This window comes from Telmatherina bonti, assembly GCF_933228915.1.
Source record: "Telmatherina bonti genome assembly, chromosome: 2".
Taxonomy (NCBI): domain Eukaryota; kingdom Metazoa; phylum Chordata; class Actinopteri; order Atheriniformes; family Telmatherinidae; genus Telmatherina; species Telmatherina bonti.
Genome location: NC_136620.1, coordinates 33,584,837 through 33,612,795, shown reverse-complemented (window position 1 = coordinate 33,612,795; position 27,959 = coordinate 33,584,837). Strand labels below are relative to the sequence as shown.

General features: G+C 42.4%; 1 protein-coding gene across 1 annotated transcript in view; it reads left to right on the top strand.

The window, feature by feature from the left end:
* Positions 1-1,339: 1,339 nt before the first annotated feature.
* LOC306763974 (genetic suppressor element 1-like) overlaps positions 1,340-27,959 on the top strand; it is a gene marked incomplete at both ends in the record, with an annotated part of 35,657 nt that continues 9,037 nt past the window's right edge. Inside the window, 3 exons of the mRNA XM_079250951.1 lie at positions 1,340-1,376; positions 25,538-25,717; positions 26,709-26,908. Coding sequence (XP_079107077.1) covers positions 1,340-1,376; positions 25,538-25,717; positions 26,709-26,908 — 417 coding nt within the window. The remainder of the gene's footprint in view (positions 1,377-25,537; positions 25,718-26,708; positions 26,909-27,959) is intronic.

Here is a 27,959-nt window from a genome sequence, read left to right as displayed (position 1 = left end):
ATGAAGCCTGTCTAAGCAATGGAAGCATGTGACTGGTTTGAGGGCTGTATATATGTGAAAGTGTGTGAATGGGACGATTATGCTGGTCACATCATGGTATCTGCTGGTGTGTCCGCGATCCAAAACAGCAGACTGTTGATTTTCAAGACTGGAGGCTGAAAGAGAGGGGTGAGGATGTAAAAGGGAAGAAGAGGAGATCTGAATGAAGCAGATGCTTAAGGGCAGGCTTTAACCCCCACCCTCCACACACACATACACACACACACACACTTTTCCTTCCCTTCACTCTCCCTCCTCTTCTCTCTCCCATGATGAATCAGCTGTCACTCAGGCACCAGTCCAATCTACTGATAATGAGAGCTGCATCAACACCCTCTCGCCTCTTTTCCTCCCTCTTTCTTTTCCTCTCAGTCTCTTTTTACTCACACCAGCTAAATCATCCTTCCTCTTCACATTGCACAAATTCACACACACACACACACACACACACACACACACACACACACACACACACACACACACACACACACACACACACACACACACACACACGTGCGTGCTGCACGAACATAAAGTCATTCATTGCTCCCTCACTCGTCTGTCTTATGATTCTCCTCCCCTCTTCTTTCCTTTCTCTCTTTTTTCTCTCCCTCCTCCTCCTTCTCCTCCTCCTCTTCCTCCTCTCTGCTCACTGAGCTGAGCAGTCAGTGGTGGGACTGAGGCAAAGAAAGAAGGATAAACCAAGAATAGAGAGAAAGGAGAACAGAGGCACAGAAAAACAGATCATTATACAGCAAACGAGCAAGAGGCCACTGAATGAATAACAAGGAAGGGATTACAAAGCACAGGACTCAGGAAAAAAAAAGGTGAGGACGCCGACTGAAGACTCTTTCTCTCACTCCCTCCCCCCTCTCTACCCTTCCCATCATCCTCCCAACTCTCTCAGAGGCTCTCCCTCACAGACGATCTCCTCAGTGAAAGCTGGCATGAGCACACTGTCACCCACCCTCAGCTTGTGGAGTATTTTTCCTCCTCACTCTCCCTCTTTCTGCCTCCTTTCTTCTTCCTTTTTCTTCTGTCTTCCCTGCTTTCTACACAGGTTCAGTCAGGAGGTGAAGAGGAGGGGAGAGAGAGGCTGACCTCCCTCCTGCTCCCTTCTCACACCCCTGCGGGGCCTAAAGAGAGCCGGCAGGAGAGTAGGAAGCCGTCTGATGACTTACACCCACAACAAGCTCCTTAACCCAGCCGAGCAAAGCTCCATCCCCCTGCCCGCCCCCTCCCTGCCTCCTCTAACCCCAGACGCTTGCTCTTTGACTCAGTTCAGAAAGGATCCAGAAACATGTTTGGATTAAAGACTCCACACTTCTACCTCCCAGGTAAGACCAGTTTTTTTTTCATTCCTGATTAAATGTTTCTGCGATTGGCTCCGTGTTGGTATTTTAAATGGTTTTTCTCTTTGTAAAAAACTCAAACCTGCATGGCTGCAAACACTGCCTGCCCCTTTCTATAAATGACCGATTCAAGACATATTTAATTTTTTAAGCGATGTCACATTAACAAGTTACCTTGTGTTTCTGCCAGTCAGTTTTTGTGCTTTTTGAACATTTTAAGAGGAAAAAAAATGCAAAGACTCTTAGGAAAGTGTTACTTTTTCACCTTGTTATGTGTTTTCCTTATAAAGATAAGGCTCTGCTACCATGCTGACAAAAATATGTGATTTATTTGGTGACTTTTTTTTCTAATAGTTGTAATAAACCATCAAATTTTTTTTTTAGGATTGCATGAAATGGACAAAAGCATAACAAACAAACAAACGTGAACAGAGTTCAAATTTATAAATAGGGCAAGAAACATAATTGGTAACTATCCTGAGTTTTGATCAGCTGCTTGAACCTTTATTGATTTCATTCATCATATTCATCAAAAAGTAATTTAATAATTGATTATTAAAATTTCAGAAGAAGCTCCATGATGAAACAACAGCACATGTGGGGTGTACTATGTCCTGAAAAGCTATTCTGGTTTATGTTTTCGTTGAGGCCTTGCTTCCACACAGTCTGAATGTTTATTTTCTGAAGCCTTTCAAGCAACTGTGTGACAAGTAAGTGAGAGCATCCTGTGTCAGGGTGGAAGCAGGTGTGAGGTTACCTCCAAAAGGTGCTTAAACGTGCCTGAGAGCTGGATGACAGAATGACACGGCAAAGATAAGGGAGGAAGAGGAGGAGGAGGAGGAGGAGGTCAGTGAAAAGGCAGCGACAAGAGGAATAAAATGACAAGTTGAGGAGGGAAAGTAAAGGTGTGTAAAGTGGGATTTTGTGCATTTAAAAGGAACGTTCCTGAATGATAACATGAGAAACGGAGGACTGTCTGCATGAAGTCGGACGTGTCTGTCCCCTGAACCCAAACCTTGATCTCTGACCTCTTGTTGTCTGGGCCAGACTGTGGTCAATGATTAAAAACCCCACTGTGGCTAAAGGGTGAGGGCTGTATAACAGAGATGCAGGGGGAGGGGGAGCTGTGCCTGATGGGGGGGGGGGGGGGGGGGGGGGGGGGGGTGTGGGGAATTAGAGGGCAGGGGGCAGATTAAACATCGTTCTTCGCCTTGTGAATCTTTCATGCTGCTTTTTGAATTATACATCTGCTTTCATAAATGATTGAATCAGAGTGATTATTTGTTGCTTTGTCATTGTTTTCTATATTTCTGTGTGTTTGTGTCTGTGTGTGTGTGTCGACCAGAGTTAAAAAATCTCTTGAGGAAGCAACAGCACCCCCCCACCCCTCCCCCCACTGTAGCTTTCATCCTCCTATTTCAGTTTCCAGGTCTCACTTAGTGTCTGTTGTGTGCGTGGAGCTTCTGCATGTGTGTAAATGGGTTTTTGTTGTAGTTGGCACCTTAGTGTGTGGCTGTGTTCACCTGTTTATGCTGTGTGTATATGGGCGTGTGTGTTTGTGTGTGTTAGGTGTGAAGGTGTGTGCGCTCATCACTCACACATTTGAAGATGCCCCAGCCCCCCTCCTGGTCCTAACTACCGTTGCTGTGGAGACTGTGTCAGCCACACACTCTCTCCTCAATGATCATTTGACAATGTAGGGGGTGAGGGGTAAGAGATGTGTGCGTGTGTCTGTGTGTGTGTGTGAGAGAGAGAGAGTGCGTGCAGTGTGTTACGATCACTCTGTGATTAGTCAAGGTGGAAAAAGTGGAGCCGACTGAGGATGAGTGAGGAATTGAGATTAAAGGGAACTATAAAAAATCAAGCTAATGATACATAATGTCTGTATGAGAGCCTTGAAAATGTGCACACATGTGCATGTTTGTGAGCGAGCTACATTCAGGCATTGTTACCCACAGCACACCGTGACCTTAACATGATGGTATCACAAGGAAGAGAGTGGCATTTTGCTATCTTCCACTCCGTGGACCCCCTGCTGATACACATTACAGCAGTTTCCTGTTTTTTCTTTTTCTTCTTAGGGACTGGTCACATGATCAGAACAGTGAGTTTTTGTTTTTTTTTACATATAAACTGAATTTTCTACCTTCGAGATGCATTCACAGGCAAGCAAAGGTCAAGGTTACTGAGTATATAAATGAACAAAATCACACGTTTTATTGATTAGTTGATTGACTAATATCCTCCTGACTACCAGTAGTTCAATTTGTCCTCTGTGGAGGACCTTTGTAAGCCTAAATATTTTCATCTCCCTGAATGCTACTGAACTAACACCTTTTGGTCTTTAAAGAGGACATTTAGTGCTTTTAAATGGTACCTCATTTGTGGGGGTGGGGCTTTGTGAACTTTCTTTCTCTCTTCAAGAAAAATGGCCTCCATTGCAACAAGCATGTTTTATGGGAAGAGCAAAAGTGCATAATACTTTTCTTTGTGCTGATTTTTACTTGAAATTTTGTAGTTATATTTTCATTGAATATCTTGTAAACACATTAAATCATTTCTTAGATAAATATAACTATATTTTACCACAATATTTAAAAGTTTAAGCACTGTCCTCCGTAGGGGACATTTGTAGTTACACATTTTTTTTCCTTGTAGTCAGGAGGCTATGTTCCCAAGTCTTTTGCCTTTGAAACAGCAGAGGTAAGAAATAAATAATTTAAAATCCCAGTTATTGCTGTAATATGGACTCAACAGGCAACTCATCTGTTTCTGATGAATGTTTTGTGCCATCCATTACCTGGCCCAGTTTAGCAGGTGCAGTTCATTTTAGGTTAATTCAGGAGGGAGGTGGGAGGGCGCAGTCCATTTAAAAGGTAAAACATTAGAAATAAACACAAAAACCAGTATGTAAAAATGTGTAAAACATAATGTATAAACACCCTGCCTTTCACCCAAATACTGCTGGGATAGGCTCCAGCTTCCCCGCAACCCTGAATTGGACAAGGCGGTTAGGAATGAATGAATGATGTATAAACAAGAATACTTTTTTCTTTTTGAGTTCTTTTAAATACTGAAACTTTACAAATAACTTTTTTTTCTATTTTCAAAGGCCCTTTAAAAAAACACATAGAAACAAACAACCACAATATATAAACACAAACAGTTGACTCATTATTAAAACATATTTAAGATTAACTACAAGTTTGTTGTGACGAATGTTAAAAAGTCCCGAAGAAAAAGAAGAGAGCATAGCAATGCTTATTTCTCTATGGATGAAGATGAATAAGTAAAATAGTTTTTTTTTTTTTTTTTTTACAAGTTAATAAATAAATAAATCATGGATTTGCTTTCAGTCAGGATCAGTGCAAGAAATGAATCCATACAATTTGTCAATTTTTTTAACTGCATATAAAATCACAAAATCTTTCAATAACAAGCTTGATTTAAAAATTTAGCTACAGTCCAGAGATTTCTGAGATTTTCTGAGATTTTTCACAAAAAATGGACATTTTAAACATTTTCTTTGAGTTCTTTCTCTTCTCTTTCTGTCATAGGGCGAGGCAAGCTGACTGGTAAAATACAGTCCAACAACAGGGTGATTCAAAGTGTTTTACAGAGACATTAAACATTAGAACGTAAGAAACATAACTTAAAACTACAAATAATAAAGAAAAAAAAGGAAATAAATAAAACAAACTATTACAAGAACAATTATGTTTAAAAGTTCCAGCTTAAAAGAAAAAAGTGCAGATTTGGACTTTTAAATGAAAACTATTGAAATGCAGCTGAGAGCAGGAGGGTCTTTAACCCACTGATCTGTTCAGCTGATCTGAGCCTGAAACTGAACTGTTGGTGTCAGACGCTTTGCATGTTCAAGGCCAGTCTTTCACTGTGTGTGTGTATGTGACTAAACTAAACTAAACTAAACTAAACTAAAGCTAGATGTTACTTTTAGTTGTAATTAGCCGTCTGCCTCGCATTGCCTGCTGCCTGGTCCTGCTTACAGAGCTGCATTGTGACGTCTGAGGAATTTAAAAGACATACTTACCTTTTATCTAACATGTAATCTGTAACAAAGCTGATAATTAACTTAAACTGCCAAACGAAAACACAAAATAATCAAAGAAAAAACTTCCACATGTTCTATCTTTGCGCCTTTTTTTTTTTTTTTTTTTTGCTTTAATTAATTAAATAAAATCTGGAGAGAAGAGAGCAGGTAAATGTTTTATATCAATAAATGATTTTTGCTTTTGGCTTTTTGCTTCCCGCCCCACAAACACCAGATGCCCTTCCTGACTCAACATTCATGTAATTTATTTGCTCCTAAAATAAAGTATAACCAAGAGTTATATGGAAGGGTGGAATTGTCACTGGTAAACTATTATAAAGTTTATTGACAACAGTTGAATTTATGACATATCTTTGGTTTACATCAGGTAAGTGAAAGTAACTAAGTAACTAAGTTACTCAAAGTAGATTTTAAATTTAGTACTTTTTTACTTTTACTCAAGTAGATTTTTAGATTTATTTTCACTTGAGCAGAATTTAAGTAAAGTTAAGATACTTTTACTTAATTACAATTTTTTTGTACTTTTTCCACCCCTGCAAAGTGGAAAGGGAACTTTCTAAAACTAATAGAGTTTATGGCTTTTTTTCTTTCACATGTAAAGTGAATGACCAAAACATTGCACTTTAATGCATCATATAATCATAATAACCATTTTAAAAATAGCTTGAAATGACTTTAGGTGACATTAATACAGAAAATATTCATTTTAAACTTTTTAACAATGAAATTGAAGTTATTCAGGTGAAGCCCATTCCTACATGCTGAATGTGCACACTCTATAGGAATTTTGCATTTCCACAATGTATGCATTTATTACACACACACACATTATTGATGTAAGCTGAGAGTGTGAGAAATTCCTGGCTGATGTGTGTGTTAGCCTGCCATTTTTATTGGCTGCTGTGGTATTTTTGGGGGCAGGCAGCTTTGTTCCACTTGACCTCAGTATTGATCTCCATGATACATGTTAGAAGTACAAGGACACTGTGGCTGGTGATTTATGGCATATGTCACATGAGGACACACAAAAGTGCAGCACACACGCTCCTTACTTGGCCTCATGTTGTCGCAGTATGAACACAACTTCTGTTTGCATTCTTGATAGTCTTCCTGCGTGACACATGAGCAACAAATACTTATTTCATTGACTGCTGGAGGAAAAAGACTTTTATGCTACAGCCACATTTCCAGAGTGAAGAAATGCATTTTTTGTTGTTGAAAGGTGACTCCAGTTTTCATATGGAATTCATGTGACTGATATTTGAACCTAGATCAGATATATATCCAATATGTGCTGTCGAGCATCAGTAACACACTCATATCAGATCTGAGGCAGTCTGTAAACTGTACATGTGTGGAGTTGTTGTCATATACCTTATAGCAGGCTTTATGAACCCCCAGCACCACCTAGTAAGGTAGGATTCCCCCAGTTGCAATGCATGAGATGTGCAGAGGTGATACAGACAGATGCAGTAACAAGATAAACACACAATAAGTCAGTTGGTGTCTGCACTGCAAGATGTCACTTCATTCAAAGTGCAAGAGGAGTAAAAAGCAGATAGGTGGAACATGTAGGTGTAAATCCTCACCATTGTTGTGCTTTTTTCCAATTTGACTGGTCAAATGTTTACTGTCCTTAATTTCGATCTTACTAATGTGACTTTTTCTGTCATATATGTATTCAAATATTACTTTAAATAATAATGATTTCAATAATTACTTGTGCTGACATGAAAGTCAGAGACTTCTGTTCTGTATTGTGTTGCACACTTGAACACAAACGACTCCCAAGTGTGCATGAGTGAAGAAACGTGACGTCCACTTTATTTCTGTAACACAAAAACACGCATTTCAACCGGTGGCTGTACGTAATGAACTCCGTAGCTTACAGAGCACTTCCTTGTTTCAATCTCGAGGACCGCATTCATTCCGACAACATTTCGTACACTTTTAAACTACTGTACTGGCAGACACGGTGGTTACGCCTATGACGTTCTACTGAGCTCTAACACAGGTAAAGCACTAAGTTCACATTTCGCTTTTCACTCACAACTTTATCATTTTCTCACAACTTTTGCTCTCACAACACAAAAACACGCATTTCAACCGGTGGCTGTACGTAATGAACTGCGTAGCTTAAAGAGCACTTCCTTGTTTCAGTCTCAAGGACCCCCTAAGCCACCTGTGATGCCTGTGTAAATTGCTCATATTAACGTGACCTCCCAGGACATCTGTAGTAATTATAAGTGTATCTTCTGTATATCTGAAACTACTGAACAAATAGAGTTAAACACACATTAGAAAGAAAAATAACAAAAAAAGGAATTGGGGGGGGGGGGGGGGGGGGGGTTAATTGTTCTTTGCCCAGCTGTCTGTCCAGTATCCCTGTGGGTCTCCACAATTGAATCTGAATTAACTGGAATGTAATAGAACGATGTGGATGGTAATGTGAGTGTAGCCAAACAGACATGTAAAATGTGTGTGAACATGAAGGAAAACCATGAAAGATCCTCCTTTTTTACTAGAAGCAGTGACTTTGAGTGACTGGGCAATGTGCAGTACACTTTAATCTGAGCCAAAGCCAAAGACGTGACCAACATTAGCATGAAAACAACCTGACGTATTGCTTAAATTCAGAGTACACGCTCTTCAAACAACATATGAGAGTCTGAGGACAGACAGAGGATGTGCTGGTGGATCGGTATTCTTTCATTTTACTCCATACCTCCCAGTTATTCATTTTTTTCCATTTTCTTCTCTCTTCTCATCTTTCTGTTTTACCTCAATAAAGATGCCAGGTAACCTCGTATGAGTTGTGGTGGGGCCAGAATCCAGACCCTTTGGAGCTTTTATTTTAAATAGGCCATGATTTGTTGTGTGTGTATGTGTGTTTCATTGGGCGGAGAAGCCGCTGGCACACAGTCAAGTCTGTGTGTTTGGCCATAATTCTTCTGTATATATGTGTGGGGTTTCTTTGTGTGCTCACGCAGGAGGCTGAGATGGGTGCTGCCTCAAAGGAAGCTGCTGTCAGGATCCCTTGTGTTGTTAATTGTGCGTGTGTGCATCTTTGTGTGCAATCATGTGCGTGTTTGTGCTCACCAGCGTGTGCCGATGAAAACAGGGTCGTGATGCTCCACCTCAAGGGCACTGTTATTAATGAGATGAATAAAAGACCATGACAACAGCTTGATAACACGGAGGAGATAAAAACCCACACGCACACAAACACACACTCATCATGTGGAAGCTGGATGGCTCTCTTGCCAAGAAAAAAGTACAAAGAATAAAAGTGGAAAAAAAAAAAATCCATTATGTATTTTTTAATGTTTTCTAACCCCCCAGAGATAGAGAAAACCAACCCAAAGAAGGCGTGTAAAAGAAAGGAAATGAATAAAACAGCATGTTTGGTAATGTCTCAACCAGAAAACAAACAAGTGAGCAAGAAAGCAAGACGCCCTAATTGGTAAAAGAGCTGGTGTCACTAATGAGCTCTTAATTAACAGAGGATTCACTCAAAGCATGTGTGAACCAAGAAACACACACACTCACACACGGCAATCAAGCTCTATCTGTGATGTTTACATTCATTTAGAACAAGCAAAAAGTGCTAGATCCCACATACACACATACAGAAAGTGCACAATCACACATGTGCACACATGCATGCAGCCTGTCTGCTCACTGAGCTGGGGAGATGGGATAAATGCCAGCAGATTTTGACCTGAGGTGATAACAGCAACTCATGCTAGCATGTTCTTTTTCTACCACACACATAAACACACACACGCACATACATACAAATACATGACAGGCACGTGCTTGCAGAGTAAACACACACTAAGAGTAAAACTAGAGTAAAATTGTAATAAGCAGCTCGGTATATGATAACAAGCAGATGGCGGGAGGATTAGCCAAATGAAGAAAACAGCAGCTAAAATTTCCCAGTATTAATATCTTTTAAAGGATCATGAACTCTTTAACATGTAAACACACACACACACACACACACACACACACAAGCAAACGTTTCTATACTTACATGTGAAACATAAAGAGATACATGGATACTCACTTCTCACTCCTGCTGGTCCTGCACCATCTGCATGTTCATGAACCATGACAAAACATAATTGATTGAATGTGTCAGTTTGTGTGTGTGTGCAGTGAGTAAATGTGTGTGAAGGGTTGAGCCTTCACATACAGCTGGTTAATGAGGATTTCTTTGGTGGTTACCTTCAGAAGACAAGTATATTTCATAATACAGATGCAGGTTCACACACACCTTCTTTTGTGTTGTGTGCATGCAGAAAGTGGGCTTCGGTGCCACCAGCACACTAACACACACATTTATGATCAATGATGTCGCTTCACTGAAGAGCCTGTTGATTACCCACGGGCATGGCTCTGGCTGCCACCTGGCCTCGCCATGTTAGCAGGTTCCGTGAACCTGCTTCCACACACACAAACACACACTCAGATAGCGCAGGAAGGCAACCCTCTCTATTTCCCCGTCTCGTCTCTGCCTTTAAATGTGTGTCAGCAGCAGTCAGTTTGATCTGAAAACAAGCAAGAACCATTAATAGATGCTGACTGTAAAGGTGCAAATAAACCAAATCCAAAATCAACTCTCACACAGATCCTTGTTATTGCATTTTACATTCTCTCATCATGTGAGAAAAAAGGTTGCACTGATTAGAGATCAGTGACATATTTCAGCTAATTTCATCAGTTTTTTTCATCTTCCTCTTCTTTTTCCCTTTTCTTTGATGCTGCTTTTGCCAAATTAACAGTTCCCAGTGGTTCATTGATGAGGTTGAGCCAGGTCTATATGCACTCTCTCCTTCCAGTCCATCCTCTTCCACATCCTGTTTTTTTATTCTGTCTTATTCATTTGATTACTAAGTGAGTTCAGCCTTTCCATCTCAGCTCCTCTCATTCATGAGTGGCCCTATTTTCTCATTGTCCATCTTGCTTGTCTCACAGGCAACCACAACTACTCCATCGCCAACAACCACAGAAAGACTCAGAAGCTCAGCTGCAGACTGCGATGCAGGATGGGCTTTAGCCTCAGCCTGGCCGATTGTGCTTCTTTTTTCTTCTTTTTGTGACAACCATCTTAAAGGTTCAATAATGAGCTTCATTGGGAGATTTTTTTGTCCCATCCAGCAACATTTTGTATCATTTTCAGATAAGACAGAACTCCAGTGGGCTGGATGTGACTGGAGTGAGTGAATCACCTGGACATTACATCACAGAATCCTAGTTTTTAAAGGGCAAAACAAAACCCAGTAAAAAAAAAACAAAAAAACAAGTCCTTGATACTATTCTTCCACTGATCTTTTCCACAATAAAATGTCAATTTTTTCACCTCTTAAAACAACCTTGATCACATTATTTTGTTTGCCAATGCATGCAAAAACAGTATGTTTTGTCCAAGACTCCAATAAAAAGATAGTTTTCACACATATTTTTAAGAAAATATGTTGAATAATCTGACTGCAAATCACCCACAAACAAACAACATGCTAACTGCATCGGGGAAATGGTTTATCCGTTACGTGTTGCACATACCCAGCCTGTTAGCAACGACAAAAGCTCCCACACAAGCAGAACTGAAACACAGTTAGAGGGCACACGTTTCCTAATATGAAATCTCGTTCCACCTCTGGCTGCATTTGAATAATCTACATAATGATGGTGGCTTTAATTGCCAATGCCCAGGTAAGGGATCATGTGCTTAAGTGGGAGATCATAATTACGTAAATAATTGGCATGACCACAGCAAGCTGCTCCTCTCTATCACCCATCTGGAGAGAGACAGGATGAGCGAGAGGTGGGAAAAAGACAAGAAAAAGAGGAAAGAAATAAAAAAAAGCAGGTATTCAGGAAACATAATGGGAACTGATTGAAAGCTCCAGAACAACTAAATGGACTTGAGCTGAGACTGTTTTGTCAGTTTTAACATCTCCATTACTATAATTGTGACGACATTAATCTGACAGCAATCTGTCCCCCTTTTGTACATCAGATCCTGCAAGACATCTTTATTTTCAAAGATTACAGAAAATGTAGTAGCGCTGAGATGCACATGCGTGCCCACAGCGGCGTGCACACGCCTGCCACTGTATCTGCTGCACAGATGGTAAAGGCAGCAGCCCCTTCACACAGACAAAGGGAAGGTAATTCTCTCTGCAGGATGTGAACAGAGCTGGAGCTGGAAAAGAGCAGCACACCACATCAACACTCCCCTCCCTGTTTCCTCGACTCAGCCCCAGGCCAACAAACATCACAGGGGTAAACTGACAATGTGAGCGTGCACAAATGTGTGTGTGTGTGTGTGTGTGTGTGTGTGTGTGTGCTGCTAAAACAAGCTTGAGGAGGAGAGACAGGGAGAATAAGAGGAGAGGGGAGAGAGGGACAAAAAGAGGGGGAGATAAAATGAAAAAGAGAGGGAGAGTGCAGAGAGGGAGGAGGTAATAAACAGGATTAGTGCTTATCTTTACAGCACTGTGTGTGCATGTGTGCATATGTGTGCGAGTGTGAGTTTATGTGTGTTCTGCCTGAGGAAGGAGTGACTGACTCCAGCATTACCTTTGCCAGTATGTCTCCATCCCCAGGTATCTGTCCTCTAAGGACTCCTCCTGCTTTGTGTGCACTAGGACACATTGTACTCTGTATACGTATGCATGTATTGTATATGTGTGTGTGTGTGCGTGACTGTCATATTAAAGCCAGTTACTCTGTTTTAGTCTGTGAACTTTGAGGATGTGAGCTGATGTGTGCAATGATGTTGAAATGAATTTGATCCAGACCTGTGTGGTATACCGGTAAATCCTTCCGCTGTGTCTGTTTGTGCACCTTGTTGTGTAAGTTGACAGAGAACATGCCATTGTTTACTCTGTGTGTGTGCGTTCAGCTGCCTGAAGATGTAGAGCGCACTCACCTCCGAGTTGCCTCTGCTGTTCATCTTCAACGCCTGAACTGCCATTAAATCTCTCTACCGAGTGTGTGCACACGTAAGCCTATGTTTAAGTGTGTGTGTGAATCTGAATGCTCAGATGGTGGATTTAGTTGTTGTGTTGCCATGTAGCGCCATTGTGCGCGACAGTGTTTGTGTTTGTAATCTCCTACCTGACCGGCGCTAACGGGCAACCATAGTGTCTCACTTTTGCAGGATGGGGAAGTAGGAATACATTTAAATAATCAAGGTTTTGGGTTCATGGCTGATATTATGCTTCAATGCTTTTGTAAATGAGCAGCTGTGTGAGTGTGTGAAAGTGTGTGTTTGTGTGTGTATGTTTATGCACAAATGAGTGCATCTGCTTTCAAAGACATCTGTGGATGTCTTGGTGGATTGTTCGCGCTGTAAGTATCCTCAGCACCATCCCTCCCTCACCACAGATAAGAAGAAAGTTCATGTGCTTGTGTGTTTGTGTGGCTGCGTCTGCATACAAATGTGTGTATGCTTGCGTGTGTGATGGATAGAGGGCTTTATGAGAGAGGAATAGGCTAATGACCAGGTCTCCAGAGGTAGTAGGATTCCTGAAGCTATTACGGCTGGAGTTCATAATGGCCCCTGCGCTTGGCTTTTTTTCCACGCTGCTTAATGGGGGGATCCTACAGTCACCTCGCCAAGTGTAACCCACCCGGAGAATACACACCGCTGTGAGCCTTGACCCAAACTCTGCACACACACACACACACACATACACGTACAAAAACAAGCAAGCAGCACATTTTTTGATCAGGAGATTTAGTTTCTCTTTCATGCACCTGCTGTTCACACACAAGCTTGCGCACATATTTCACTTTATCTTCCTTTTCTCTCTCTGTGGCACACACACATACACACCCGTGCAACCTGTATAGGTCACAAAGGATGTAGGTGAGACACCCACCTCAGAGAAAACTAAGAGTGTCTGCCTGCAGTGCACAGGCAAACCATAAATCATGTCAGGCTGCACTAGTCTCTGCAGACACACACATACTCTGCATAGACACACACACACACACACACACACACCAAACATGCTCACTCCCCCTCTTTTCTCTTGTGTGGGTCTGAGTACAAGTGAAAGGGATTTGGGGATTATAGGGGGAGCCTCACTTCTTTCTTTTCTTCGCCATCGCTTCCTTCAGTACTTGTTGTTTTCATAGAGAGAAAAGTAGGAAAGTAGTTGGCTGCTAATCTGTGTGCATGTGTGTGTGTGTGTGTGTGTGCACGTGTGCACAAGCGTGTGTCTGCATTTTCGCAGGCTACTGTGTGTTCTTCTTTCATCAGTGGCAGGCTAATGTGTGTATGCCTTTCATCGCCGAATGGATCTCGGGGAAAGACTTGAAGGAAACAGTTATTCATTGAGGTAAAACATCAAGGCGGTTTTGGTGCAACTGGGTCTTCAGTGTCTTGGAAAAACCAAACGGAAGGCAGGCAGGTGAGGGTGGAAAAATGAAAAGTGAGAAGGAGAAGGAAGGATGGACAAGGTAGAAATCTGCACTCTGAAGCGCAAATTGATGCAAAGCAGCTGTTAAATGGCTGCAAAGTGGAGCAGCTGCTTGGGAGACGGGGAAAGAGGGATGGGAGATGAAGGGATGAACGATCAAGAAAGACACAGACAGAGAAGCCCTTGGGAGATGTTGGAATATTAGACTAAATGAAGCAGGCTGGGGGAGCTTATAGCACATGATGACAGATGAGTGGTACAGAACATACTTATGGTTTGGTTCTTATAGTATTTTTTTTTATAATGCAGTGATTATCTTGGGAGATTCTTGTATAATAAAACTCAGCTAACTTATCATTTTGACACAAGTGTTTTCTTTTAGAACACAAAGAACTTTGCATTCTGCATGTAAGACTGGATTTAATGCTGTCAGAAAGAATATCTGCTAATCTCTATGATAAAAACCAACTAAATTTATCAGGTTTATTTTTGAGTTGCCTCTCCGTCCCTGGTTTTGCTTAAAAATTAAATAGAAAGTAGTATATTTTAGAAATGGGAAACCAATAAAATTGTTTCTGGTTAATGTTTAAGGAGCTACTTGTGTCAAACCCGCAGAGAATTATCATCAAGTGTGACGTTGCCCTCGGCTCTGTAGAACATGTAGTTGTCATTCAGGTCATTGTTTAGGTTTGTAGCCTGCAGCTGTGCTCATATCAACCTCGTCTCCAGCTGCAGAAACCAGCCATTGTATATTCTTTTCACTTAATTTGACGGTTAGTGTAAAGATACAGATAAGACACACATGAAAGGCCGTGAATGTTGCAGTTACGCAGCATTTAACCAATAGGCTACCCAGTTAACCCAGCAAGCAGCAAGCTTGAGTAGAAAGCTCTCATGTTGCTCCGTACATACCAACCCTGCAGACAGAGGAAAGCTGGAGGATGAGGAGGAATTCTGAGCAGCATTTTCAATTATTTTCTGAAAATTAAAACAATATAAGTATGAAAGTATAAAAGTACTGCATGTAAATCCAGCAGGTGACAAAGAGAATGTGAATGAATGCTGCTGATAATGTGCGCATGGCTGCAATAAACTTATGTGCCTTTCTGGAAAATTGTGCCCATCTGAGTACACAAAAATTGCACATGACATGTTGGGCTCTGGTTTCCTTGATCTGCTTTTGCTTTTTGTGACAAAAATAAAACAGTTTTTTTTAACGAAATCTAAAAGTAAAACAAATAAAAGCATCTGTTGTCTGTGTGAATACACTTGTTGTGTCAATTCTCACCCAAAAATTAGCCAATTTTTGCAGCAATAACAGCTGCAACTTTCATAAGGTATTGTTGTATGAGTTTGGTACGTCTACGACTGGATTTTTTTCCCCTGTTTTTCAAAGCAGAGCTACCCTGCTCCTTCTGCTGATGTCAGTAATATTTAAGTCATGCAGCAGATTCACAGCTAGATTGGAGTCCAGGCTTTGAATTGGCTGTTTAAACAAATTAAAATGCTTCCTGTTGCTGTAGCTATAGTGTAGTTTTCCTGCTGGTCATCGTCCTGTTATCATGTCTCTGGATCAGTAAATCATGCTTTTCTTAAAACTGACCTTTTCTTAGGAATTTTCCTGCATTCATCACCATTTCTCCTTCTCTCAGTTCGGAGCAGTTTTCCAGTCCCTGCCAATGAAAAATGTCTCTACAGCATGATGATGCCACCACCATGCTTCACTGTGGGGGTGACATTAGTGACCAGTAGTGTTGGATTTCTACTGGACAAAGTGTCATTTCATATCCTAACATTTCTATTTCATCTGACCAGAGAAGCGTCATCCTGATGTTTGGGGAGTCTCCCACATGTGTTTTTGGGAACATTTCTGCAAACAGTTGCTTTATTCCCACTAATCTTCAGTAAATCCCAGTTCTTTGGGATGTACAGCTTATAGTGGTCATATGGACAGTTGCAGCAGTCTTTGCTGGGAGCTTTCCAGTTCTCTTTGTTGCATCTCTGATAAATGCTGCCTCAGTCTGCTTCCTGGTTTGGCAGGTTTGTTTGCTGCTACATTCTTATCATTTTGTGATGATGGAATTAAACCGGCTTTGTAGTGATGTTGCAGACTCTGGAACCTTTATATGCTGAGATTTTGGCACTTAAATAGCACACAATCAACCCTATTTGGATAAATATGACTTGTGAAGGTAACTCGTATAGCTAACTTATATTCAGGCTTCATGGCAAAGATATGAATACATATAAACATAATTTATTAGAAATGACCATTTACTTTCCCACTTCAGTGAATGGACTTATTTGCTTATAAGATTTCCAAAGTTCAATTTGAATTACAGATTGTGATGAAAATGTCTTTTTATACCTTTGGAAATAACTGCTAATTAACCAATATACAACAATCAAAGTATTGTTATTAATTTCCAAGTCTATATATATTTAAGAGTACAAAATGACTCGTCAGGTCACTTCAAAAGATGTGTATTTACTTAACATTAGCAGGAATTCTTTAACAATGGTAAATACCAGTTTCTTTTTGCCTTTTCAGTGATTGTTTGTGCAAACGGATGAGTGCTTCATGTCGTCCAGTTTAAAAAAAACTCCAAACCTTCACCTTAAACCCAACGTTTCTGGCAATGTATACATTTTGAACATTGATAGTTTACCTAATATATATGACCTCTTTTTGGAGGTGACGCAATACGTTATATATATATCTGTCTTTTATGTCCTGGGTCTGTCTTTGTACCAGGTTTTATCTCAACTAAACACATTTCCACTGCATTTCCAGCAAGTTCTTGAATGCAGCTGTAATCAAAATGGTTTGCAATTATTTTGCATCCTTTAACCTTTGCTAAGCTTTACAAAGTGCTTACAAGGCGTTTTACCCACGCTCCCATTGATATATAGAGGGGTTTGTGTACAAACTACAGTAATTGGGACAACCTGCTGAATTGCCTGAGACACAGGCATCCAATTCCAGGCAAACCTCTGCTTTGGTCTCATGAGTACATAAAATAATAGCCAAGAAAAAAAAAGTTGCTTTTAGGAGTAATATCTTGCCTTTCATGCCTCTTCTGTCAGTACGAGCTAAAACCACCACTACAGATTTCTCCAGATCAGCCTGAAGCCCTTTAGATATTCAGTGTGTTTTCTTTAACAGTACAAAGAAACCTTCACAGGCTCCCCCTTTTTTTCCTTCTGAGTTTCTTTCCATCCTAGAAGCATTTTTACGCATTTAGATAAATAGAAAAGTTGCTAATGATTGTGCCAATAATTTCTGTCTGTATTTCTTTCCTTTAATTAAGGCTTGGGACACATATTTACACTGTAATAAATCATAAATAATATATAGTGCTCGCTGAAATGTTGCTGTTGGATATTTAGTTTTACATTATGGTGTTTGAGTATTTAAAAAAAAAAAAAAGACATCTCCCATTATTATTGCTGATGTTAATCATGGTAGAAGTTAGTTATTAGCAGCTGCAGCGGCTGTATACTAGTGATTAGTTAAATAAGCACCTCTCTGTTGCGGTGTAACAGCAGGTGGAGCTGACTTGAACAGATCTGATTGTCTCCTGTGGACAGTAAACATGTCCAGGCTGTGAGGTATCTGCAGCGTGAGGCCACATCTTCCATCTCTCCGTCTCTCCATCCCTCCATCTCTACATCTCTCCAGGGAGCATCAGTGGAGCAGGTGCTCGCCCTCCTCCTCCTCCCTCTCATTCCCCTCCCCTCTCATTCCCCGCCTCCCCCACCCCCCTGTCTCCCTCTCAGAGGACACTTAATGAGTTGCCCTTCTCCTTTCCACACCTCCACACCGTGTTGGAGGCATCAAAACGAGTAGCTGCATTTATTGAAGTCAGGATGCGCACGAGCCGTGGGTTGTGTGTTTGCTGAGACGGTAAGTTGTGTGTTTTCTGTTTTAGCACATATGTCTTTGTTTGCTTTGTTGTTGGTGGAGGAGATTCATTTAAGCCCTGATGTGGCTTGTCTTGTAGTGCTGCTGAGTGGTGAAATATTAAGACTTTTAGATGTTGCGGCCATCAGTTTGCTTGATTGCGGTTTCATTTGACTGCGTTGCATGTGCGCAAGTTTCGCTCTGACGTGCGTCCAGTTTCGACTTCAGTTTACTTTTCCTCCTAATCTCGTTTGTCAACCTCAGACGGATAGTTTTAAATGAAGACTGGGCTATTTTTACACTAAATGCAGGAGGTTGTAATACCTGAGGTGAGACGTGTGTGTGTGTGTGTGTGTGTGTGTGTGTGTGTGTGTGTGTGTGTGTGTGTGTGTGTGTGTGTGTGTGTGATTTAACCAGCATGCGATCAAACTGGTTCAGCTTGACGGACTGTGTGAAAACAACAACAATCTGGATTCTCGGGTTTAATTAAAGCCCCTTTGAGGGCTATAAATGGAGATTTACAGCAGTTAGATGTACAAAGCTAATCAGAAGAAATTAAACCGCTTTCAATGAACGAGTTTTCAAAAAAAAAAAAAAAAAAAAAAAAAAAAAAAAGAATATTTTCGCGGAAGCCACGCGCCTTATTATGAAGTCATGGTGATGAACTTCCTGTTTGTCTCAGTTAATTGTTTGTTACTTGATGCAGTCGAGGAGGAAGAAAGATGATGACGTGCTCAGCCTTGTGTGTCTTCTTGTCAAACTTGTCAGTGATCAAACACAGCTCCTGTTTGCTCTTGGTAAACTTCATGCACAGGAGCGCAGGCCCAAAACACAACAGTGTGTGTATGTGTGTGTGTGTGTCACCCTTGATGGTTTGTCTCCCAGCACCCAATGGGAGACAGAGGAGTCGCTCTTTAATCCGGGACCTTTAACAGCGACTGTATTGTTCAGCTGAGATAGATGCCGCCGGGCGCATTAGCAGCAGTCAAGCGGATCCCGTCGCTTTTGTGTGTGTACACAGCCCGCAGGTGGAGTTCAGCACACACACACACACACACACACACACGCTCCATGCACCATGTGCTGCTCCTGACCTGCCGTAGACCAGCTGCTCAGCAGGGGTTACTGAGTAAACCTCCAATCTCTTTAATTACCTCCTTCTCATGTAGAAGCTGTAAACTCAGGCTTCACTGCTCATGGGTTCAGTTCACCTCTTCAGTGTTTCTCTTTCCTTACACTACAAACAAATATCCTCATGGGTAGTGAATTTGGACAACCGATGACCACTGTGCTTCTCTACTGGTATGTTTACCCCCACTTTAAAAAAAAACAAAACTAGTAATTAAATAAGTAGAGTATTTTAATCGTCAGTTTTCCGGTTCAACCGCTTTTCATTGATATCATTTGAAATTGGACATCCTTGTCCCAGGATCTGACTTTGGACTGACTGTCGCCTTGAAAACTAGAAAAATATCATAGCGATTCTTCTATAGAAGCAAAATTCAAGACAAGAAATGGTCTGTTTGCAAAGATAAATAAATAAGTGGAAGAAAAAAAATACTGCCATATTGAATTTCATGCAACTTAGTGGAGTGTTGGCAAAGGCAAAGGATCAGATCACTTTTTGTATTATTTTTCATTATGTTTCAGTGATTAATCGAGACAATAGATCCTTCTTAATCCTAGAATCAGCATTTGACTACATAATCTGACTTTAGGGCCATCTGGTATTGCTCTGTAGCTTATACAACAAACGGTAAGAAGTAGGTATTCATGCCTGCAGAAGAGGACAGGTGCTGACTGTAACAACCATAAAAACTGTGCTGCTTTGTTCTTATCTGTATATGGAAAATATGCGCGGAAATATTCCATAAAAACCATTAAACCTGATTTTCTCAGAGCTGGCCTGCAGTATAGACTCTGCTCTGATTGGCTAAATCCAGCAGCACCCTGAATGCTCCTCTTTCAACATCCACATGTTGTTTACAAAGGTGATCATTGGTTGCAGGCCCTCTTGTAGCACACACCTCAATCGGACTGTGTGTTTTATACCAACACAACACCTGCCTGCTTGGAAAATTTTTGTGCATCTGCTAGCCTGTGTGTCAGCATACACCTCATGTTTGCTCAGATGGTCGAGGTCTAGCCACAGCGGTGTCGACACCTGGCGAGCCGAGGCTGTTAGCTGTCTGACACGAACCTCTGAATAATCACACACACATGCACACACACACTAAATAAAAGCCTGCCGACAGCAGTCGGATGCAGCCGGGGTACCGTCACAAAGTGAGACACAGCAGGACTGACTTGCCTCAGATTGTTTTATCTTTTTGCATCATCTCCTTATCAGAGAGGCGAGACTGAGCCACACATTGCAGAAGAGATCGATGGCACAAAGGCGGGGAGGGGGACTGAAGTGTAGATGATGTGATGGGAGAAGCTGGTGAGTTAGTGATTGGAGACTGGAAAAAGCGACGGTGAGGAGAAAATGACAAGGCAAAGAAATGATGACACAGACAGATAGGGAAAAGTGTGAGGTGTCCCAGAACAGGTTGCTATTTATATCCTCATTCTGCAACTGCAAGACGGTGACAAAATGCTTGTAGACAAGAACACTGATTAGAGAAACAGAGAAGGGGGGGGGGGGTCACTGAGAGAGGAATGATGCCCTGCAGCCAGGAAGAGGTGGAGGGAGCTCAAAAAGGAAAGAAGGGATGAAGAGCTTTTCAATTGTTGTCATGCCATGTTTGCTGACAGCCCACATTTCAGCTCTAAGCTGTGGCCGTGATAATTTATAGACCTTTCACTAACATCTTGACTCTGTTATGATTGCACAGTAAACATGACTCTTCCCGGGCGAGTCGACTGCGACTCTTCCCTTACCCTTTCTCTGCTCCGGCTTGCTTTTGGATCTGCTTCCTCTTCATTTTGGTCTTTTTCTGCTGGACGTGTTGGTTATTACAGTATGTGGTTTTTCTGCTCCATTTGTCCCAGAACTATAAATGTATACTGGCTGTTTAGTCCCCCGGGGTCACATGCATACGTTCTGTGACGCACAAAACGCCTGAATCCTGAGTCAGCTAATTGTGCTTGTGCCTGTCTTTGCATGTGTTAATGCAGACAGTGTGCATATGTTTGTCTTGGTCGGTGTCACTGCTGTTTTTTGATGATTTGTGTGCCATTCTTGGGAGTGTGTGGGATCTCATAGTGGGAGAGTGTGTTCGTTGTTTATGGATCGTAAGGATGTGTTAAGTGTTTCTGTGCAAGCTGCAGAGCTACTAAAGCCATTTAGAAGCCCCTGGAGTAACCCGGGAGACTGCTGTGTTGACGCCACTCTGACTGCTATTACAGACAAGTTTAAGAGGCTGTAAAACATTTGGCTACTTTTCCTCTCTCTCTCTCTCTCTCTCTCTCTCTCTCTCTCTCTCGGGCGCATTTGTGCACTTTTTTGGAAGAATTTGTAAGTCTGTGATACTGCAGTAGTAGCCGTCGGCGTGATCTGCATCAGCCTCATTTAAAGCTTAAACAGAGCATATTTTCTGTGCGCGTGCATGTGTTTGTGCACGCTCATTATTGGCCTGTCAGGCAACCGTTTGTAAACAAAAAGTGAGGACAGTCAATTTAATGTCTAAGTGTTGACATAGTAGCCAGAGAGGAACACACACATTCAGACATGCCAGTGTGATGAGGGTTAATGAGTAGGTAGTGTGTTACAACCACTTCTTCCACCCTAATGACCTATCCCCGCTTACACACAGACGAACACACACATTGTGCTTTTCTTAATGAGCTGACGGGGCAGAGCAGGTCCTCCCCTGCTGTCCGCTCAGTCCCCCTGAGTCAAGTGTGTTTTTCTGTCTGTGTGTGAGGGAACGAAAGTAAAAGAGGAGAGAGTGAGAGATGCAGAAAGAGAGGTGTTAAAGACACAAGCTCGGACGTGTCCTGCATCACTTACATCATGCTGAGCAGAATGTCATCGCGAACACGTTTGCGTATGGATGAATGAAGGCACAGTCGGACATAATTTCCATTTTATAAGTTTTATTAGTTTGCTGTTCTGGGTTCATTTTAAACGTCCCACTGATGCATGACATGTAAAAATATCAGCAAAACAGTTTGCTGTGACCTTATCCGCAGAAATAAATAATCACCTGGCTTTTTGTATTGTGATGCGATCAGATTGCACACTTTGAAACAGAGTTGAGAAAAAGGAGCAGCCTCAGTCACACTTTAGGATTCTGCATGCATGCTATAACATGCAAATGGTGTTTACTGATGTATGTGTCTAAGATGTCACCTATTGGTTTACAGACTCCCACACAGGAGATGATTTTAAAAGTTTTATTTGTGCCTTTAGTTATTATTGATCCTTACTGGTCAGCTTTAGGATACCAGTTGTGATACCAGAAAGCCACAATCTTGTCCATTTGCTCCCCCTTTGTGTGTAAACTTTTGTTTATTAGGACTTAATTAAATCAAGCTCTAATATTAAACTGACTTTAAAAATACAATAAAATTGAATTATTTACTCAAAGCATCACAAAGGGCCTTAATTTCTTAAGTTGACCTTGTGACTGTGGAACTTGTGTTTTTGTTTTTATTTGTCTGAGAATACAGAACATCGACTTGTTGACGACTCGTTATCATTCATCCAACCAGGGTTTGTCAGTCACAAAGTAGCCTTCCTTCTCGCTTGTCTTTTGTTTGAACACATCTTGAACTGGAAGCTAAGCGTGGCATGTCTTTGCTCAGACTATAAAGTCAGCTCCTTAATATGCAGACTTTGCATTTAGCAGTGCAATTCAAGTACAGCCGCGAAGCTCCATCTTCTTTGTAGTTTCTCTTTCTTAATTTTTTATCCACTAGATTTGGCCATTGTTGACACACCTAACCAGAGGTCTTAAATGGACTTAATGGGAGAGCCTTCTTTGCAAGATGGCGCTCCTGTCCTAGTATACAGCACATTGTGACAAGTCTTCACTCCTCCACAGACTTGGTTTTACCTCTACAGGATACGCGCTCGACTGACTGGTTAAAGCGCGTTTAAGCAACGCCTTCATTGGCTTTATTTTTCAGACCTCAAGGTTACATCCACAATAAAAATGTCTGCAGCTAAAGCTTTCATGCTTATCTAGTATGAATGCATGACACCTTTAGATTATTATTAGTATTAATAATAAGTTTGTGTTGTTAAATCTGAAATTGAACCTTTAGGTAACAACTGGCTTTTGCCCTGCTGCCATTCCCAGGCCAACAAGACATCTTCTGCCTTGAACAGCAGAGATGCTTCTTTCTTCTTCTTCTTCTCCCTCCACCCTACAGTGTTATGATGCAATGAGCTTTACCGCCTCACAGCCAGCGGCGCCAGCCAGGCCTTCCAGGCGCGTTTACTTATTCACTCATCACTTTTAAAAAGACGATTCCTAGAGGGAGTTCAATTTCTTAATTGGTGTTGAGGACTGTCGTGTATTTCATCTGCCCCCCTCCCTCCCCCGTTGTCGAGGTCAGTGGTCAGAGGTGATCGGTGAAAGGTCACTGTAAGCCCCCCCCCCCCCCGACCACCCCAACCCCCCACGTCCCAAAGCTGACTAAAACAGAGACAGAGTGATGGATGGAGGGTTAACACTACCTCCTACCACACACACTCACACACACTGCTCAAATCACACACTCTCCCTCCCCGTCATCACCCTCTACCTCCTCCCTCTTAGCCCCCCCACCCACCCACCCCCTCAGCCAGTCACCACCAGGTCTCCCTGGAGCCCGAGCCAAAAGAATGGAAAAAGAAAAGGAAAAAGCAGACAAACGACAGTTTGAGAGACAGAGAGGGGACGGCTGAGGAGAGAAAATGGAAAGATAAAAAGAGTGACGGAGCGGAGATGAGTAGGAGGAGGTAGGATGGAGAGGGTGATAGATGGAAAGGGAGGGCGGGGGGGGGGGGCAGATAGAGTTGAGGAGGAGGAGGGGGGGAAGTGGATAGAAAAGAGGTCACGTGACCACGTAGCAGCTGCAAGGCTGAGAGGGGGAGAGTGAAAGAGTCTCACACAGAAGCAGAAAGACGGCGAGCAGGAGGAGAACAGTGAGCGGGAGGGTGAGTGTTTGCATGTTTGCATTATGTGCATATGCACACTTCAGTGTATGTGTGTGTTTAACTTGAGCTTGTTAACGACGTGGCGAAATATCAAAGGGATCGTGTGTGAGAAAAGATTGCAAAAAGAAGGAAGAAAGAAAACAAGGGACAGAGAGGAGATTATGTGTGTTGGCTTTTGTCAAATAAGCTCCAGAGCGCTGAGATAAACGTGAAAGAGAGGGAGAGGAGAGGCGGGGAGGAAGGAGTGAGAGTGGAGAGAGCAGGGAGGAAGAGAAGGAGTCGATAGAAACTGTCTTATCATTTCTCCCTTGACTGCTGGGCTCAGCAGACACACACACTCACACATACACAAACACACACACACACACACACACACAGAGAGCTTGTCAGGATCTTTCACTCTCTTCATCTCCTCACTCTCTGATTCACAGTTTCAGTTTCAATTTGCTTTTTGGCATGTTCAAATGTGAGTGTGCCCACAGACATGACCATGGAGAAACAGATCAGATGAGAGAACAAGAGAGACAACAATCATGTCAGGAGTCGCAGGAATGTCAGATGTCTCCGTTATATCAGCAACCTCCCGTCTTCTCCACTTTACGTCCACTTAGTGACCAAATTTCGGCCTCTCTCCCCTCATGCATCGGCTCCAACTCAATTTGCCCCCCTGCAGCTTCCTGTGTGTGTGTGTGTGTGTGTTTCTGCACACGTGTGTGTGGCAGGTAGAAGGTAAAATCTAACCTGGCATCTGTAAATATGAGATTTCTGATACTTCTGACACCTGACTGTCCTTTTTATCAACATTGCCGGTGGGATGAGCACAACACTCAATAATCATGTTCAGTGTGTGGCACGCATGAATTTTTCATGAGTGTGTTTGCTGCTTTAGCTCTTTGTCTGCTTGTTTTGTGGTTTATGTGTGTATGCTTTAAAGGTGTTTGTGTGACTGCGTGTTGTACTGGTAATGAGGTCATTGCTATAGCAGTGGGGGGTGGGGGGGGGGCTGCTGGCTAATTTCAGCTGTAATTAACATTAGTGGGTCAGTGTGAGGGTAGAGGGTGAAGACAAAGGTTCCTCTAACCATGTTTGCTCTGGCTGCGTCCGCTGTCCGGCGGATCGATGAGTTTTACAGTTATGCGTTTTATCTGTGTGTTCACACTTGCATCTGCGAGAGTGAAAGACCGCCGCAATACTTAATAAGACTTTCATGTAGACGCTCCTGGGGTCTTAAGACGTGTCGGCTGGCTCCCTTGAGGAAATGGACATGGGTGCGCTCATGTGTGTGATTTGCTATTAGGGTCAGCACTCTATTTGACACAGCTCTACTCCCTCCACTGTATTTGTGATGAAGCTGACCCACTCACATGCACTCACTATCATGCTCAGACACAAACACACACACTTGCCAGTTGAGTTTCATTCATTCAATATAAATAAGAGACCAGCTGTGTTCAGAAACAAGCGTTTTGTACAAGCTGACACAAATATCCTCCCTAGGACTCTAGTTATTCAAGTTCTCAGTTGACAGATACATTGCACGCATGTGTCTGCTAAGTTGTCAGTGTTTTATGAAATATTAAATATTTACCCCCCCCCCCCCCCCCCCTCCTTTTACATCTTTCTTACCATTCTCCTCAGGTATGAACCATGAATCTAATAAATCACCATCATTAGGAATGGTCTCCACGGCAACCCGCACCACGGCTACAGTCAGTCCTCTCAGCCCACTAACCAATGGGAACGCGGTTACCCAGTCTGCAAATTCTGGATTCGCTGCTGCTCTGCGTAAACTGGCCAAGCAGGCCGAAGATCCCAGAGGTGAGCACTGATCTGATCACCCGTAAGTCTCCACCTTTGAGACTTAAAGAACTCCCAAACACACACACACACACACTCACACACATGTATGACTCTTGTTTGTGGGTCATACCCAAATAACATCCAGCTTTATCAACAACTCCTACACTAACACGTGCTATGTGGTGGATTTTGTTTACCTTGTGCTAAGCTAAGCTAACAGACTTAGCACACTGACATTAGAATGGCATCAATCCTCATATGTAACACTCCCAAGCCCAAAGTGATCTCTTTAAGGTGAATGAGGTATTAATGAGTAAAAATATATCATTTTACAAACCAAAGTTTGGCTTTGTGCATTAATTTGTGATATTTAAAGGCTCTTCGGTTGTGTGTGTGTGTGTGTGTGTGTCTTCACTCAGCTCTCTGGTGTCCTAATGAAGGGACTGGATAAGAGCTGACCTACTCTAACCTCTCCCTCTCTTTTTCCTCCCTTATTCATTTCCATTCATCTGCTAATTATGAGAATCTAATTACAGCCAATTATAACAAGCTATCTGTCTGTTCCCGACTCTCCATCGCCCATCATGGCTTCGCTTTTTGCAGCTCTTCATGAACACATCCACTCCCACCTTCTCTCCATCTCAGTTATCCCTCTGCCTCTAAGTGTGCTTGTGTTTTTCTGTGTAGCGTTACAGTAACAGCGTAATGCCAGTTTCATCACATTTAACACCTCAACCTTCACTATGTCACATCCCAGCCTTTTTTTAACACATGTATTTATGTGACATCCCCTTTTTCATGTCTTGTTTTCTTTCTTTCAACAGAGACTTTTACGAATTCTCACAAACTAATCTGCCTCTATCTTTTTTTTTTTTTTTTTTTAAACTTTTCTTCATTTCATAGTCAAATTCAGCCAGAGTGATTTTCATAATAACAACTGAATCACTGCTCTGCTCGTCACACACATATGAAGAAGTTTCCTTTTAACCTGATCAGTCTGGTGCTTCAGGTTCTACTCTCAGCGGTGAGTCGTCTCCGGTCTCCTCCCCGGCCACCTGCCACAGCTCACCAGTCACCACACCGAAGCGAGGCTCATTAGGGCCCCTCTTGGGCCAGAACAGGGGCCACGGTGTCCCTAGCACACCTCCAGTGGTCACCATTGCCCCCACCAAGACCAGCAACGGCTTGTGGAGGGCAGAGGGACGACAGGTAAGAGATGCTGTTTGTCGGACGAGTCTGAGATGAGACATCCGCTGTTATCTCTGTGTACATTTGTACTTTTTGTTCTGCTGTCTTGCTGGTCTTTCTGTATCATCCTCTTTCTCTGAGCACAGATGAGTGCTCTGTCTCTCTGTGTCCTTTTATCACTTAGCTGCTGCTCCATTAAAGAAATAGTCCCAGTGCTTGTCAACATCCAAATGTCAAACCCAGCCATTCCAACATTCCTGTCTTCATTTATGCCTCCTGCTTTCTTCATCTCCTCTCACGCCTTCATTTTCAGACTTTTCTGCCTCATCTTCTCTCTTCCAGCTTGTCGGTCCGTGTCTTTTTCAGCAACACATAAGGGGTTTGTAAAGAAACTCTGCAGACTGCAGAGACTGGCACCAATTCTGTTCAGCTTCCTGCAGTGTTTCTGTGTATGTATGCATGCTCATATGTGTGTGTGTGTGTGTGTGTACTTGACCCTTCACCACAAAAGACCTAGGCCATGAAGAGGGATCCCCGTGTGTGTGTGTGTGTGTGTGTGTGTATGTGTGTGCTTGTGGGCGTGTGAGTGAATTTAAGCTGGGGCAAGGAACCAGGCCCCTCACACAATGCCGAGGTTAGTCCCCGCAGTAGCTACTTCCCCCTGGATCAGAGCTGCCTTTCTCCCCCTTCACAAAGAGCACTCTGTGGCTCTGCCTGCCTGGGGCTCCCATTCAGACATTCAGAGAGCGAGAAGGAGGGAGGGAGGCAGGAAAATATAGAATAGGATGTTAAGAAATGAGGGGAGGGGAGGAAGAATGAGCAGGAGAGCACCAGAGACGGGGCTCAAAAAGCTTTGCGTACATTCAATTTCAGCAGAAAAAACACACACCATGTGTGTGTGTTTGTAGCTGCTTTTATTAAGGCCATCGGCTGTCTGCGGGATCAGAGATCAGGGAATGTGATGGCTGCTGTCCAGACTCGCCGTGTGTTGCCTTACCCTCTCATCTTGAACCAGTGGAGATTTGCTGGCAGGCACTGAGAGAGAGAGAGAGAGAGAGAGAGAGAGAGAGAA